The 16,329-nt window shown below is 44.1% G+C and overlaps 5 protein-coding genes across 5 annotated transcripts; 2 read left to right on the top strand and 3 right to left on the bottom strand.

Moving 5' to 3' along the window:
* Nucleotides 1-74: 74 nt before the first annotated feature.
* LOC128254643 (putative ATPase N2B) lies at nucleotides 75-1,972 on the bottom strand. The gene is made up of 4 exons (XM_052983837.1): nucleotides 1,409-1,972; nucleotides 747-1,349; nucleotides 433-684; nucleotides 75-375 (listed from the first exon to the last, which is right to left on the bottom strand). The coding sequence occupies exons 1-4, from the start codon at nucleotides 1,805-1,807 to the stop codon at nucleotides 253-255; spliced, it is 1,377 nt and encodes a 458-aa protein (XP_052839797.1). The 5' UTR covers nucleotides 1,808-1,972; the 3' UTR covers nucleotides 75-252.
* A 947-nt stretch (nucleotides 1,973-2,919) lies between these two features.
* Nucleotides 2,920-4,882, top strand: LOC128255047 (uncharacterized). Its single transcript, XM_052984485.1, is given in 7 exon segments — nucleotides 2,920-3,127; nucleotides 3,183-3,390; nucleotides 3,457-3,643; nucleotides 3,704-3,820; nucleotides 3,883-4,310; nucleotides 4,313-4,626; nucleotides 4,628-4,882. Coding segments are annotated over 7 exon segments (1,605 nt in total). The 5' UTR covers nucleotides 2,920-2,986; the 3' UTR covers nucleotides 4,838-4,882.
* A 978-nt stretch (nucleotides 4,883-5,860) lies between these two features.
* Nucleotides 5,861-7,826, top strand: LOC128254675 (uncharacterized). The gene is made up of 5 exons (XM_052983890.1): nucleotides 5,861-6,024; nucleotides 6,081-6,288; nucleotides 6,349-6,535; nucleotides 6,595-6,711; nucleotides 6,777-7,826. Exons 1-5 carry the CDS (start codon nucleotides 5,887-5,889, stop codon nucleotides 7,729-7,731), a joined length of 1,605 nt encoding a protein of 534 aa, XP_052839850.1. The 5' UTR covers nucleotides 5,861-5,886; the 3' UTR covers nucleotides 7,732-7,826.
* Nucleotides 7,827-9,010: 1,184 nt separating this feature from the next.
* LOC128254780 (uncharacterized) lies at nucleotides 9,011-11,557 on the bottom strand. The gene is made up of 2 exons (XM_052984078.1): nucleotides 10,686-11,557; nucleotides 9,011-10,027 (listed from the first exon to the last, which is right to left on the bottom strand). The coding sequence occupies exons 1-2, from the start codon at nucleotides 11,107-11,109 to the stop codon at nucleotides 9,033-9,035; spliced, it is 1,419 nt and encodes a 472-aa protein (XP_052840038.1). The 5' UTR covers nucleotides 11,110-11,557; the 3' UTR covers nucleotides 9,011-9,032.
* Nucleotides 11,558-12,520: 963 nt separating this feature from the next.
* LOC128254699 (endocuticle structural glycoprotein SgAbd-2) lies at nucleotides 12,521-14,283 on the bottom strand. The gene is made up of 2 exons (XM_052983931.1): nucleotides 14,125-14,283; nucleotides 12,521-13,374 (listed from the first exon to the last, which is right to left on the bottom strand). Exons 1-2 carry the CDS (start codon nucleotides 14,134-14,136, stop codon nucleotides 12,814-12,816), a joined length of 573 nt encoding a protein of 190 aa, XP_052839891.1. The 5' UTR covers nucleotides 14,137-14,283; the 3' UTR covers nucleotides 12,521-12,813.
* Nucleotides 14,284-16,329: the final 2,046 nt, after the last annotated feature.

A 16,329-nucleotide genomic window follows, 5' to 3' on the forward strand; every position in this document is an offset into this window, starting at 1 on the left:
TAAACTATTTTGTAACTAAATGTAGAGATTATAAATACAATTACCAAGTGTTGTTTACATAAAAAATGCTTAGGTAACTTTGTTTATTGCTTTAATACTTGCCAAAGGCACCTATTGTAAATATTGCATTTTTCATAGGGAATTTAATAAGTACAAGGACATGTTTTTTTTTATAAATAATTCCGCGACACCGAGGTAGAAAACAAATAATTTAATAGCGCTAATTGAACTACTGCTTCGTGATATGGGGTTTTAGCGATGCTTGGCCCACTGCTCCCAGTATTCCCGCTTTTGCATTTCGTAGAGCCGTGAAATCGTGCGATCGAAGGCGAACAGCTCCTCTTCGCCGGTGAAAAAACTGGATTTAGACTCGTTCTGAAAGTTAAAACAGGTTTTTAGGGGGCTAAAATGGAATCAATATGTGGCACTCACTATTTTCAAGTCATCCATCAGATTCCGCTCGGAATCGGAAAGACTTTTGGAACCTCCTGTGAAACTGAACAGACTTTCCAGCGGTACATCTGCCGATAATACCACTCGCACTCGGTTATTGTACAGGGTATCTATTAGGGTAATAAAGCGTCGCATCTGCGCCTTGACATCCAGGGTCAGTTGGGGCACATCTCGGATGAGGACGGTGTGAAAGAACTGCGAAATCTGCAGGTAATCGCTGCCAGCCAGAGGCTTTTGGTAGGATGTATGTGTCATTAGTATTTGTCAGCTTTTTAATTCACTCATTTGCTTACGCGGTCACAGAGCTCTCCGAAGGTGCTGTCCAGCACCTGGCCGCAGGTGCGATTGAAGGTCAGATCCCTGCCGAAGTGAGTGAGGGTCCGCGGTCGGATTATATCGTTCTCCTCGGCGCACAGGATCTTGAACATGCGATTCATGCTACCGTCCGCATCCGTTTGACCCTTGACGAAGTAGTTGGTGTCCCCGGATTGCGCTATCCGCCGGTAGTCGATCGAATCCAGCTGGGACACCTTGCAGCGCCGCTGAAGCAGCCCGATAAAGGGCAGAAAGTTCGTGCGCTGCAGGCCGTTTTTGTACAGATCCTCGGGATGACGATTGCTGGTGGCCACAACCACGATTCCGTGCCGAAAGAGGTGGGTGAAGAGGCGCTTGAGCACCATGGCGTCGGCAATGTCCGTCACCTGGAACTCGTCAAAGCAAATCAGCCAGGACTCGCGGGCAATCAGGTCAGCCACGGGTTTTGTTGGATCAAACGGTGCGGGCTTCTCCGAGTTGAAGGCCCGGTCTACGGGTCCCTGTTCCTTCTTGGCCTCGTGGATGCGGGTATGCACTGTGTTCATGAACGAGGTGAAGTGGACGCGCTGCTTGCGATCGATCTAAAATCCAAATGGGCAGGTTATTTTGCTCCCTCGAGGACTTAAATCAGAGTACTTACCTGAGTGCAACAGTCGAAGAAGAGGTCCATTAGCGTGGTCTTGCCAACGCCCACACTGCCGTAAAGGTAGAGTCCTTGAGGAGCGTGGCTGCCGGCGTTGGGATCATCCTGATCGTCGTCTTCGGAGGATTTCCGGCCGAAGAGGGAACTGAAGAAGCCCCCACCGCCACCGCCGCTAGTTTTGTAGCTGGGTCTATATCCCTGAATCTTGTGGTAAAGTGCGTCCAGCTCCTTCATCGTCTGGAACTGCCTGTCGTCGGTCATCAGTTGGCCGGATTTCACCCGCTCCTCGTATTCCTTCAGCGGACTGAGGAAACTCTTGTGGCAAACGGGCGCCCACAGCAACAGCGGCTTGTGCCGCGCGCAGCGGACCACGACCCCGAGGTGGTAGTGAAGCATTGCAGGACAATTAGCGCAAAGATCGGAGATTTCTCCTCGTCACCTAAACATTACATAAAACTAGAGACTTCCGCGTTGTTGACCACGAAATTTTGGCTGTTGGCCGTGAAATTTTTGGGACCAGGGCTGCGGGAAACGACAGCTGATCGGACAGCTGTTCGTAGAGCTGCCGGACCGCTCGAAGAGTTGCCAGATCTTTCAAATCTAACCGCTGTTTTAAATTTAAACAATCTTAAAATGGAAATTGAAAGAGGCTCAAAAACAAAGACCGCTGGATAACATTTTGACTATGAACATTTACTTTTTATTTAAATATTCAAAAAGTTATTTTAAGCATTTTTTGCTTATACAAAAAACAATAGAAAAATAAGATTGAGGTTTATACAATACATGAACATCTAAGACGTTTGTGGCAATTAAATAGCGACCCTAGTGACAATAACAAGGGTTTTACTGACAAGGAATGCGAGGTAGCGAAAGGATTAATAAGCCCATAAAACTTGTTGATCGCGTTCAAATCTCATGAGTAAATGCCAATGATCGCATTACTGTGTTACTTCCTGGACAGTCGTATAGTTTGCGTGATTTGAATCAGATATGGTCAGGTGTTGCACTTGATTAGTTTTTCCCTATTTATAACGGCACTTAAAAGCTGTTTACTTGGGATTTTCTTTTGCTACGATTTAACATTCAATGGGAAAGATTAGATTCAGCTAGGAGCCTTTTTGAAAACCACTTACATATTAAATCCACTATAAGGATACCTAAGTTCCCAGTAAATTCAGTTAAGTTGACTTAATTTGTGGTACAAGCATAAAATATGATATATTAGCAGGAACTTCAGCTTAAGAAGTGGCGTTAGCCAACTGGAATTTTTCGTGGACGTGGAAAACAACGACGCGGATTAATGTACTTAGATTATAGACTCAAGACCTCGAGACTTTGGAGCAGGGTATTAGGCAGTCATGGCCTGGGCCGAATTACATTGCTGCACTATCTTCTGCAGGCACAGATAAGATGGTACAGGTGTTAGCCACTTGCAGTGGATCCACTCAAGGTGTCTATCAAGATTGGATTCCCAGGGTTCTGGCTCCCTATAAATGGAACTACACTTACCCGCGTGCACCACAGTCTACTGCATTTTCTGACGGCGAGCAAGTTCTTCGAGGAAACCACAACATGGCTATGATACCCATTACCTACAACGAAAAGGATGGAGTCTGGAGTGGAGCCAAGCGCAATTCCATATACAACTATGACACCTCCGTGGGCAAAATCATCTTCAACAACATGAAGAACTGGCCCAAGAACGTTTGTCAGGTTAGTTTTGTCCTCTAATAAAATCGAATATCCTCAGCTGAACAATACCCTCTAGATTTGTGATGTGGATGGAGTGACGGTGACCTTCGAGCAGGGACTAACCTGGGCCATTCGGATAGCCCAGTATCTCAAGAAGAGGGGTCTTAACCACAAGGATGTTATTGGCATTGCGGCCAAGAACTCAACTTATGTAATGCCCCTTGGAGTGGCCTGTCTGATGAATGCGACCCCATTTCACTCGGCTAATCCTATTCTGGATGATGGTTGGCATAAGGTCTTGGATACATTAACTACTATATTTATATATATATCGCTCTTAATCTATTTAGCAACCCTAACCCATGTGTTCTCGATCACCAAGCCAACCTTAATATTCTGCGATGGAAACGAATACGAGAAGGTTCATAAGGCTACCGTGGGATGGCATCCGGAAATCTTCACCCTAACCGATCATATTGGAGGGGTTCAGAGCATCGAGACCCTGCTGGATCCCACAACCACTGAAAGGATGTACCAGTAAGTACCTACAGTTCTTTTTGTTAGATAAGATAATGATTAGTAGCATGGATAATTTAGACCGGAAGAACTCAAGGAAGGTGGCGACCAAACCGTAGCCATTCTGTGCTCCTCTGGAACTACTGGTCTTCCCAAGGCTGTCTGCATTTCCAATAGCATACTCATCCAGGACAGCATGTGAGTCTGCCTTCCTGACACCCTGAGGAAAATATTTAATATTCAATTAAATCCCATACTAGGCTAATCACGAGCCAATCGGTCATCTATGTTGGAAGCTGCCTGGACTGGATCACGGGTCTGTGGGCCTTCGTCTTCAGCGCCGTGTTTGGAGCCACACGGATCATCAGCAACAAAGGGTTTACCCCCGAGTACTTCGTGGGTCTGGTGAAGAAGTACAAGATCAACTATGCCGTGCTCCCGCCTCGCCATCTGTCCGCCTTGATCACTTGTCCGGATGCCAAGCCAGAGGCCCTGGCTTCGATTACGCACCTCAACTACGGCGGAGGATCCGTTTCGCTGGCCACTCTGCAGCGATCGCAGGAAATCTGCAAGACGGCCATGTTCAACTCGGGCTACGGAATGACGGAGGTGGGCGCCATCACGATCAATATCGGGATCAGCAACGTCTCCTCGGCGGGCAGACCCATTCCGGGAATCAAGATTCGGATCGTGACGAGGATGGCAAGAACCTGGGCTACAACGATGTGGGCGAGATCTATGTGCACACGGGTCAGGCCTGGAACGGGTACTACGGCAATCCCGTGGAGACGCGTCGCATGCAGGACTTCGAGGGATGGTTCCACACCGGCGATTTGGGCTACTTCGATGAGCAGAACTTCCTGTACATAGTGGACCGCAAGAAGGAGATCCTCAAGTACCAGGGTCTCCACTACTGGCCCACCGAGATCGAGGCCGTCATCACCGAGCTATCCCAGGTGCAGGATGTGTGCGTGGTTGGTATTTACGATGAGCGGGAGGGCGACTGCGGCCGGGGCTCTGGTGGTCAGGAGCAAGGGAGCCACCATTTCCGCAAAGGAGATAGCCGACCACGTGGCCAAGCGACTGCCCGCCGCGCAGAAGCAGCTGAGGGCCGGAGTCCAGTTCACCGACAAACTGCCCGCCAATGTCAATGGCAAGACCATGCGCAAGGCGGCACGCGACGTGTTCGTTGCCCAGAGTGAAGCGAAAAAGTGAGATCTCAACGATCCGCACACACAATATAGTCTAGTTTAATCACAAGTGCTGGGAGATACTTCAGAACGAATTGTGGCTGAAGGGGGCTCTCGACAGCGGGGTGACCTTCGGAGCCCAATAAATTGTATCTTATCTGCAAAGGGAATTTAATCCATTTCATATTCAATACCACTGGGGATCAGTGGTGGTTACAAAAGGGTTTGTACTGTCACGAAACTTAAAAAAATATATACGTTAAAATGATCAAAATGATTATGAATAATAAAGTGTTAAATAAGTTCGCATTAATCTAATGCAATTTAATGAATGAGTACGAGTACCTTATCAAATCGCTTATGCGTATGATAAAGCTCTGGCCAAGTCGGATGATTTCAAGCTTTTATGATTACGCTTAGTATTGCCTTTTATTCTTTTAAATCAATTGATAAGATACAAATAAGTGCCGTATAAGAATTATTACGCTATTTGTATATATCAGTAAATCAGAGCTAGAACTGTATCTGTTTTTGACGTAGTATGTTTTTACAAATCATTTTTTCACAAATGAGATCAAAAGTTATTAAAGTTTTTTTGGATTTTAATTAAAATTATCAATAGGTGATAATACTCTTTCAACGCTAAGTAAAAAAAATATTTTGATCTTAAGCGATTATATTTGGTAGCTCAAGTGGCCTGCACTTATAGATTACAAGTGCTTTGAACGGCACCCTTATCTTGTTTTGAGTAACAGGCCGTAAACTATGGCTCTAGTTCGATTTACATGACATGCCTTTATCAATATTTGTGTGAAATAAGGGTAGAGATGTTGAATATCGTTGTCGCTTTCAAAGCTCCGTAGCCCTTCTTATCACTGGCTACGAAAACTTTTAGGTGTAGCTATCCCCTAGTTTCCATAGTGAAATATTTTTACCGATTAGATATGATGTAGTTGATGCAGGTCATCCTTTACTTGCCGTTTTTTAAAGCTCAGGCAGACTATAAATACAGGTTCAGCCGAAAGAGAGCGTCAGTAGTACTTTTGACTGCGATTGCAAAGCACCATCTACAAAATGGAGTTACCAGTCACTTACGATGCGAAGGAGCGAATCTGGAGTGGAGCTGAACGGGTTCCTCTGTACTCCGTTGAGACGTCTGTCGGCAAGATAATATGCAAAGTGATGAGGACTTTTCCCAAGAACGTGTGCCAGGTGAGTTCAATCGCGTGACTATAGTGACAAAACTTAAAGATAACACCCCCTTTCAGATAGACGATGTGGCTGGCGTGGCAGTAACCTTCGAACAGGCCATTGCTTGGGCCATTCGAATTGCCCAGACCTTCAAGCAGAAGGGTCTGAAGCACCTGGACGTAATCGGCATTGCGGCCAGGAACTCCACGTATGTGATGCCCGTGGGACTGGCCTGCCTGCTCAATGCAACTCCCTTCCAAGCGGTGAATCCTGTCTCGGACGAAGGTTAGTGATCAATGGCTAATCTAACTAACATTAGGAATAATTTTTAACATTATACTTTAGCCACCCTGACTCACGTCTTCTCCATAACCAAACCAACTGTGATATTCTGCGATGGCAAGGAGTACGAAAAGGTGCGTGCAGCCACAAAAGGATGGCAGCCGGAGATCTTTACAGTAGTTGATCCTGTTGATGGAGTGCCCCACATTGATAGCCTTCTACAACCCACCGAAACTGAAATGTTCTACCAGTAAGTGCCTGAAATTGATACTTCTAGATCTTGGAATATTAACAAGAGTTTCACTGTAGACCAGAACCGTTGAAAGAAGGAGGCGACCAGACTGCGGCCCTTCTATGCTCATCGGGTACAACTGGCTTGCCCAAGGCCGTTTGCATTTCCCATCGATCTCTTCTCCTGGATTCTATGTGAGTCTTTGTGATATACGTTTCTAAGAACAGAGAATTTATTTGTTATTTTGTATTTCCGGCAGTATGATGAATAGCGAAACGGTCATATATTCTGCCAGTGGTCTGGATTGGTACAGTGGCCTGACTGCTTTCCTGTTAAGCGCTGTGGTCGGCAGCACTCGGATTATCACTGATAAACCCTTTGCTCCGGACAGCTTTGTACAGCTCGTGGAGAAGTACAAAATCAACATGGTCGTATTGCCACCTCGCTACATGTCCGCCCTGATCAGTTTCCCGGGGGCCAAAAGGGAAGCCTTGGCCTCCATTCGATGCGTTTTTTACGGAGGTGGGTTCACGTCTATGACCACACTGAAAAAAATGCAGGATCTGTGTCCCACTGCGATGCTGATCTCTAGCTATGCATTGACCGAAACGGGTGGAGTGACCTTGAACATGGGACTTGGAAACGTCAACACTGCAGGCAGACCAATGCCAGGTGTGAAAATACGCATCGTGGACGAGGTGGGTAACAATCAGGGCTACAATGAGACGGGCGAGATCTATGTGCACACAGGTCTGCCCTGGAGGGGTTACTACGGAAATCCCCTGGAGTCCCAACAAACTCAGGACCACGAGGGATGGTTGCACACCGGCGATCTGGGCTACTTTGACGATGACAACTTGCTGTACGTGGTGGATCGCAAAAAGGAGATCCTCAAGTACCAGGGCAATCAATACTGGCCCTCAGAGATCGAAGGCGTTATCGCAGAGCTGCCCCAGGTGGAGGAAGTGTGCGTCATCGGCATCTACGATGAGCAACAGGGGGACGCAGCTGGTGCACTGGTGGTCACGAGAAAGGGATCCTCCATCACCCGAAAGGACATTTCGGATCATGTGGCCAAGAGGCTGCCCTCGATTCAAAAACAACTCCACGCTGGCGTTCAGTTTACGGACAAGCTGCCCGCCAATCCGAATGGAAAGACGTTACGCCGTGCGGCACGGGAAGAGTTCGTTGCGAAAAAAGGGACTAGAGAATAGATTGATTTACAACTGTTAAGTTAACTTATTTCAGGTTAAAAACATTGTCTTGCCCTACTTTAAAAAATTGTTCAATTAAGAATAAAATGAGTTAAAAAACACAATAGACTTTTTGATTGGTGAGAATTTGGGTTAGAGAACAAAAATATACATTGGAAATATATACGTAAACGTTTTCAATGAAAATATAATATATCTTAGAAAGTTTCCTTATAAGCAAGCATTATGTTAAAAAATATACAACATATATTGTTTGAGGGAACACAATTGTTTTGTTTCGTTTAAAAAGTACTTTTAGCTTATCAGCATGATATGAGCTATAAAGTAAGATATGCTGAAGAAAAAACTAGTGTTTATTTGCTCTTATTTTTAATTTTAATTTGAAAAATAATGGATTGTGGGTATTAAAGTTTAGCAGCACGTTTTATGTTAAACTTAAAGGAAGAAGGCAATATAAGCCCACATTGACTGTACATCACTGTTATCGCTTTATAATCAGAATCGTCTGTCAAGATCAAAATTATGTAAGCATTCTCGCTAGAAACCTTGACATTTATTAAAACTACATATAAAGATAGCTGAGATAGTTTGGTCTTGCGCTGGATTTGATAAGACTCGAAAACTTGCTGGACGAAGCATGTTGCGAAAAAGGAGCTGAACCATAGCTAAGTGATAGCGATATGCTACTATCAGCCCGTTGGAAAGAACAACTCTTTTAATAGTAGAAAGTAAATTCTTATGAATTAATCTAATCAAAGTAGTCGTTAGGTTTGAAAACTGCGAAATCACTTAATTTAATAGTAATCACTTTCGTACTGATTAATTTTAATACGTTGCTAATCACAAATGTAAATATAAACTAAATGATTTAAACTGTGTTGTAATGGTTTTTCTATCAATTGTTCTTAACTAAAAATAGTCGTGTGTTTAGGAACTATGGGTTCCAAAAATGTATTTTTAAGCTACTAAATAATATTTAAAATTGTAAATATAGCAAAGCCATTGAAAATGTATATATGAATAATTTAATGTGTGAGTAGCGGGACTACAAACATATAATTTTACTTTTTCTGCGAAGCTAAATCAAAAACAACTTTAATTGTTTTCCTGGATTACTTAAATACCTTAGTAATAATACCAAAATAAGGAAATTTAAATTACTTACCTTGCTCTCACATTTCGCCAGTCCAAATAAAACATAAACCGTAGTTGAACTTAATATTTTTGCTTAGCTTTAATGTTTAAATAATTGTAGATATCGAATATCCCCTGAGTTGTTTTTAGGTCAAGCGATCCTAATTCTAAGTTCTTAATCCTGGCCAGAAGCTCCAGCCAACGATGAGGAGTAGTGTGAGGTGGCCAAGTGATCTTCGACTGGCTCCGGCAGTGAAATCATCGGGCATTGCCGACTCCGTTGGTTGCAAATCCATATCCGCTTCGGGGATCTCCTGCTCCCGCGTCACCTGCTCCACCTGCGGACGCACATGACCCGGTCGCACCTCCACCTTGGGCAGCGGGAAGCAGTAGACCCGCTCCACCTCCACCACCTGGGGCACTATGCTGTCGGAGGAGAGGGATGTCTCCGAGACGGTGAGTGGCACACAAATGGTCGGCTCCTCGGAGGCATTGCGATCCTCGTAGGGAAGGCCCACCCGGGTGATATTCAGTGGCACCGTCTCCGGCACACTCAGTTCGCTGTGCATCTGGGCGGAGTTGAGCGAGTCCTCGTAGTACTTGTACTCATCCGCCGGATCGGAGACGCTCTCATCGCGTCTGTCGATGCTCACCTGGAGACTCCCGTCCACGTCCATCCTTTCGGTGCTCGCCGGTGCTCGGGCGGTGCTGTCGATGAAGTCAGTGGGCCAGTTGAGTAGTCCCGCCGTGGAACGAGTGGCCTGCGTGGGTGCCGGTGGATGCACCACCGAGGATTGCATGAATCCCGGCATCGAGGAGCTCGTGGACGCAGGCGCTGGCACTGTGGTGTCGTAGGGATAGGGATACGGCAGCGGCATCCAGCTGTCGTCGCCGGAGTGCTGGGAGTTCCTCTGAGTTTTCGTTGTTGTCGTCGTTTCCACGGACTCGTTGATCTGCTTGGCCATGGCCCTCAGCCTCGGATCCGTGTTGTTCACCACCTCGAACTGGTGGGGCGCCTGCTGGGTGGTAATCCTTCGCCGTCCGTGCTTCTCCGGCGATCTCTCGAAGCTGGCCGACTGGACAAGTGAGGGGTTCTGATACCCACCAGGCGCAATGGGAGCCGTCAGCTCTTCACTGGAACTCGATGGCTTGGCATCAACACCTGTGGTATAGACATAATTCATTTAAGAAGAAAATTTAAACAATGCTTTAAATAAATCAAGACAAGACAATAACAACAAAACAACACTACTAAAAATATTTTTATATAAACCTATAACTTTTATTTAAATTTCGTGTTTTATATATTTATATATATGATATTAAAGTATTCATGAAAGTTGTGAACGAATTCATTCAATTATATTCTGTACTAAAAACAACAATTATTACAAGTAATAAATCATCACGCAGAGTAATAAAGAAAAGCGTGATGTATTTTCTTAAGTTTCGAAGAAAAACAAAGCCCAGGATTGCATAAAAATATAAATATTAAACAGCCTGCGTAAACAGCCATAAAATTTTAAAATTGAAATAAAAAGTAGTATTTTATAATATTTCAAATCTATTATATATTATTTTAGGGACGGTTTTTTTTTATAAAAGTGCTTTGATTTATTTTGTGTTTTGTAGCACAAAAATTTAAGTTATTCCAGTTATATGGGCTACATTAATAAATATATCGCTTTACATCGGATTTTCAGAATCTTAGCTAATGGATCTATAAATAAAAGCCATCAAAGCAAGCAATCGTTTAGAGTATAATTTTAGCTATCCGAAGAAATGTAAATAGAAGACCGACTGGACTGCCCGAATCTTACCATCCGCCGGCAATCCCATGAGCATGGCCTCCAGCCGCCCGTAGACGCGCTCCCTGGGCTGCTGATCCGACTCCAGTTCCGTCTCCGAATTCTCGGGCTTCTCCGGATGCTCCGGCTTCCAGTTGCCGTACACCACCGCCTCCTGACTGGGCGTGGCGGGCAGGGGGGCGCTCTCCTCGCGCAACAGCGGGATGTGGGTGTGCACAGTGGAGCTGATGGGACCGCCTGCGGGCAGACTGGGCCAGTTTCCCAAGGCAGGATTCACAGATGCTCCACTACCGGCTGAAGCGGGAATTTGCATATCCGCAATACGTATACGCCCCCTGGGACGCGGTGGCCCCTGCAGCTGCTGAGTTGCAATTAGCTGGCAGCCACTAATGGCGATCAGCAGCCACAGTAGGCACTCTTTCCGGTGACTAACCATATTTAAATGAAATGCTAAAAATCTCTTTCTGTTTTGGTATTTTTTTTTTGCTGATGCTGTGCCACTTTTCAAGTTTACTGTTAGTTTTCAAAGGTTTTATTGATTCATTCTCGTTTTCAGCAGCCACAATAACAATCTATTGTTTGTATCTTTTTTTTGGGTTTTGATATTTCGCCTTATTTTTTCTTTAACGGAGTTTCGATGTCAATTCAATATTCGCACGCACTTGTTGTTGTTTTTCATCTACAACTCTTCACTCCGGCACATTTCAGCCGATCAACATCTCCACTTGCCCATTTCTTTTCACTCCCCACACACACTTTTTGGTACTATACCGCTACCTCTTCGCGATTTAACGCTCCCGCGAATTCGATTTCAGCTTTCAGAGATCTTTTCCCCAAGTCTATGAAAAGTTGTTGGCTATTTGCGATCTGTGATCTGCACGCGACGGCTTCTAAACGGCAACTGACTTGGCCAAATCAATTCCGGCGGCCGCGCAGGCCCACAAGAAAGATTCTTTCTAATCACGGGCCATAGAAATTTTCTTTTGTTCGGCTCGCTTGTTATATGGTTTTTTTTTCTTTTCGTCTTAATTATGCGCAAGAGCGTTGAAACTTAATGGCGAATAAACATTCTTTGGGGCCCCGCTTTTTGGGGTCTGTTTCTGCTTTTGCGGTGGTGAAAATGCAGCGGAATTGATTTACGTCTGGTTAACTATATAGCATGGGTATGTGTGTTTACGTTTTATGCAAATGAGTGGCCAAATCGTTTGCCGTTTTGTGGCCCAAAAGGTTTTGCGGCTGTTTGTTCTTTTCAGCCTGATGACAGTGGTTTCTATATTTACGTAGCTAAGGGCTACTCCGCACAAAAGACCGAACGGTAACCAATGAAATAATTGGTGCTGGTGAAGAGGTGAATCTCGGCTGAGCTAGTAACCCATTGAGGGACCACTTCAATCGGCTGGCTCCTCCGCTTGCCACATACCACGTAGCAGACTCCCGCAAGACAAGTCTAATGGCACTCTGGCAAATCTGTCGTAATTATGCAACCAACAACTAGCAACCAACAACCAACAACCTGCAACCAGTCGACGAGGAGGCGCTCTCGAAAGAAAATTTCCACGGCGGCGTTGTAGAAATATGGAAATATGGAAAATTGGAAAAACCAAACCTGCATGGAATGGGATCAACAAACTGACGTATGGGGTAATTCGATCTGCGAAGTAAACAATAAAGCAACGAAAGATGCACGGCAAATGGGGAAACACAGTGCGGCAAAATAATGAGGACCCATAAACGCTTTGTCACGTCTGTCTGCGCATTGTGCATATGGTCAGCTGTAAAACGGAAAAAAGTAGAAAAGTATGGTTAGCCCATCATCGAGGCGGTTCGGCATAATGGAAACGTTAGTTTTTCTTTTATTGTTTCAAAGCAGCGAAACTTTCACACTCGTTAATAAGATATTATTATTATTATTTTGATTGAGCGCCACTGTGTGTGTTTTTTTTTTTTTTGTTTCTGTATGTATAGAACTTAGTTGGAAATTTAAAAAGGTATTAAAGGTTTATCAACCAAAGTGGTAGAGTGATTTGGAAGAACTTGCAGAGTGAAATCACAGTCTTGTTGTTGCTGATATAGAATGCGAAGGAGTCACGTTTCCAGGACGTTTCGGTTCGGTGGGGGGAATGGGATGGGCGGAGCTCGTCTACTGGTTCTCCAGCAGTCCGATGTACTGGCCATTCTGGTTGGCCACCCGTCGCTCCTCCAGCTTCCTGGCAAAGTCCGGATCCGTCTTGGCCCGCTGCTCCAGGCGCTCCTGCTGCAGCTTAATGCCGGCGTAGATCTGGTCAAGGCCCTTCTGGATCTCCTCGGGAATGGCCGGCGGAGTGGGTATGTGATCGCCCGTGGCCCGGAAACCGTTCTCGTCGGCCGTGTACTGCACGTTGACCAGTGTGCCCTCGGGCGATTGGTACGAGTACTGGCCATGCTGGACCAACACCCCGTTCGGATTCGTGTCGAAGTCCTTCAGGAAGCCCGTCTCCTCGTGCACGATGCTGTTGCCCGTCTCGTACTCCGTCTTGTAGCTGCCATCCTCGCTCTGCTCCTTGTTGTACTTGATTATGGGTATCCAGGTGCTGGTCTCGCGGTGATCTTCGTGGCGATGGTGATCCGGCTTGTCATCGCGCGGTATGTTATTCACATTCGGGTGTTGGTGCTGATGGTGGTGTTGCCCCTGGCACGAAAGGACCAACAGCACAAGAAGTATCTGCAAGAGATAGTTGCAGGCTTATAAACATTTAAACATTCGCAATCATTTGCAAATTTGTTCCCGCTTAAAATATTTACAAGCTGCCTTTAGCCTAAAAAGTTAATCTCTTCTGAGAAAATCTTTTGGTTCTAAAAAAGAAATATTTTCTAAACCATTTTCGAAAGATATAAAATACAAAAATAACATGCACACTACATTTTCCGAAGTACCGAAATATACAAAAGTTTAATTGAAATAAAGAAATATTAAATAACAAACAATTATGTAAAATGTCCTCTCTGTATTAAATGTAAGATATAAACATATAAGTCAATTGTGAACTATAAAATGCCATAAGGCTGATGAGTTAAGTTAAGTAGGGATCTACACATATTATTTTATTGAATTTTTTATTTGTGACTAGTGCATTATTTTAAAAGGGAGTCCTTGTAGCACCATGAAATAAGAAAGCAATAAATTAAATAAATTAATAATTAAATAAATAAGAAAAAGAAAACTAAATATTTAAATGTTATATTAGAAACCCAAATATTAATACTCCTTAAGTGCTTATAATAAGTCATTACAGAAAAATATCCTTTAGGTGTGTTGCTGATCGACATTTTTCTAATATGCATGGAATATCACGAATTTATGCACTACATGCATTTATGCATTACAAAGTTTCCAGAATTAGACTTGCTTATAACTTCACAAAAATTACAAAATCCGACAGCTTGGGAAGCTGGGGTTGTGTGGGCCACTTACGAGCACTTTCATATCGCAAGGAGTTTCTGCTGCTTATCCACTGATTTATTATTCCACTGATTTGGCCCGCTTTGTCGCCCGATTGGCTGGCACTGATCGCACTGGCTAGTGAAAGCAGCTCCGTTAAACACTGTGCCAAGCGCGGCCCTATTTAGGCCTTATATAGGCGACTCGCTCCGACCGATCCATCCGATCCAATCCGATCCGATCCTCCTGCTGCACTCATGCCCACACCATCATACCCATGGTAATGGTACTTGTGATGGTGAGTCGGCATGGGAGAGCGTGCAATTGCAGTTTCTGTTTCTGTTTCAGTTTCGGATGCCGATGCCGATGCCAATGCCGATGGAGATGCAGTTGCAGGTGAAGATGGGGATGGAAGTGGAAGTGGAGAGGTTGCCTAGTTGAATTCGCCATAGTAACTCTTGTTTTTGTTGCTGCTGTCTGATCCAACAGATCGGTAATTGTTGTTTGTAGGCTCGTCGACGCTTAAATGCTAAGATAGGAAAAAAAACTATTCACTGTCGCTCTCGTTTGAGGCTGTTCCAGAGTCTTAGACGATGCGAAATCAGAAGGTTTTCATTTTTATTAATTTCTGATATATACATAATAATACCACAAGCGATCCATTTGTTCTACTTATTTATAAGCTCAATTAATTAAAAAAAAAAATCAAGTTCGTTTCCTAAGTCTTTTGATTATGTATCATAAAAACTTTGAATAAGAAGTTTTTTAGCTTAAAAACAAAATATTATAAAATTCAATAAATTATACTTAAAACTACAGATATATTGTTTGTATTTATTTTAAAATACTCAAAGCCTTGTATTGCCTATTTCATATTTTTTTTATATCTGCGCGAAGTATTTTTATTTATTGGTATTCATAAGAATACCAAAACCAATACCAAAACAACTACCACAATTATTTTTAAATGTTTTTGTTATTTGTCGACTCATTTCTTCATTTACATACTCAAAATAGATAGATCGGTTCTACAAAAAACTATTTTGTTAGATGTAAAAGCTGAATTAATAACAAAAAAAAATCAAGTTCGTTTCCTAAGTCTTTTGATTATGGAGCATACAAACTTTGAATAAGAAGCTTCAAAGCTCAAAACGAAAATATTATTAAGTTCAAATAATATATATTTTAAATTACAGATATGCTTAATTTTCTTCTCAGATTCCGAGTCCAATAGATTTTTGCTTGTCGCTATTCGTATTTGGCCTGCTTGTAGGCCCGGCTCAAATGTCTGCGAAACGTCTGTCCCTCGCCAGCGCGTCCGGTCGTTCATCTTCGCAATGCCGTTATTTAGAAACAAGCCAGAACGAGTTTTTTTGCTTTCGTTGTTGACTTGGCCAAAAGCGCCACTCGTTTCGGTTCGTTTGGGCTCTCGCTCTCTGGCTCGGCAGAAGTGCACTCGAAGTGCATCCAAGATGCTGCTCCCAACTTCGGTTTCGGAATTCAGATTCGGATTTTTAGACTCGCACTCGGCCCCAGATTCTTGTAATTGAGGCAGTTTGGGGGATGGGATCCAATACACCAACACCGGCGAGGCGCAAATTGTTGTAACAGCCAATGTGCCTTTGCAGATGAGGCAAGACGATAATTGAGTCCAAAGCGAGCCCGTGTCTTGGCAAATGTTAATTAGTTGCCAAACAATTGGGTTAATCTGCAACGCGTTTTGGGCCAAACAGAACACATACACACACACACACACACACACACACAAAGTCGTTGGCAAGTTGTTGTAAAGAAAAAAGTCGAATTCAATCGGGAAGGTGTAACAGAGACAATGCAGCAAGTTGAACAACCGCCGAAGAGCCGGCGAAAAAGACCGAAATGCTGCAAAACTACAACGCCTATTGCGACAAAAAACCTCTGCCCCTCCTGAACCACCATGTTTTGGCCACGTCTTCGTCTTCCGCACCCACAACAGCAAGTCAAACGCCCGCCAAGCCTCCAGATTGCCAATGTTGCTAATGTTGCTGTTGTGTCTGCTGATGTTGCTGCTGTTGCTGCTGTTGCTGCTGTTGCCGGTGATTCATTGCAGGTTGTGCAACTTTTAGAGCTGCAGCTCCACGCATTGGCGAAAATGAAAATAAAAAACGAAAGCTGGACAAGGTTAGCTTATCCAAACATCCATCGAACGATCGAGACATCGAAACATCCCACCATCAACACTTTGCCCCACTCACACAC

The sequence above is a fragment of the Drosophila gunungcola genome, assembly GCF_025200985.1.
Source record: "Drosophila gunungcola strain Sukarami chromosome 2R unlocalized genomic scaffold, Dgunungcola_SK_2 000006F, whole genome shotgun sequence".
NCBI lineage: Eukaryota > Metazoa > Arthropoda > Insecta > Diptera > Drosophilidae > Drosophila > Drosophila gunungcola.

Excerpts from the sequence above, each read along its gene's own strand:
- LOC128254643 (XM_052983837.1), bottom strand. The coding sequence starts at position 1,807 with ATGCTTCACTACCACCTCGGGGTCGTGGTCCGCTGCGCGCGGCACAAG. Across the intron at positions 1,350-1,408 it reads TCTTCGACTGTTGCACTCAG|ATCGATCGCAAGCAGCGCGT; the intron begins GTAAGTACTCTG and ends TTTGGATTTTAG. Across the intron at positions 685-746 it reads TCGGAGAGCTCTGTGACCGC|CCTCTGGCTGGCAGCGATTA; the intron begins GTAAGCAAATGA and ends TCCTACCAAAAG.
- LOC128254675 (XM_052983890.1), top strand. The coding sequence starts at position 5,887 with ATGGAGTTACCAGTCACTTACGATGCGAAGGAGCGAATCTGGAGTGGA. Across the intron at positions 6,025-6,080 it reads TTCCCAAGAACGTGTGCCAG|ATAGACGATGTGGCTGGCGT; the intron begins GTGAGTTCAATC and ends ACCCCCTTTCAG. Across the intron at positions 6,289-6,348 it reads GAATCCTGTCTCGGACGAAG|CCACCCTGACTCACGTCTTC; the intron begins GTTAGTGATCAA and ends ATTATACTTTAG.
- LOC128254780 (XM_052984078.1), bottom strand. The coding sequence starts at position 11,109 with ATGGTTAGTCACCGGAAAGAGTGCCTACTGTGGCTGCTGATCGCCATT. Across the intron at positions 10,028-10,685 it reads CATGGGATTGCCGGCGGATG|GTGTTGATGCCAAGCCATCG; the intron begins GTAAGATTCGGG and ends TCTATACCACAG.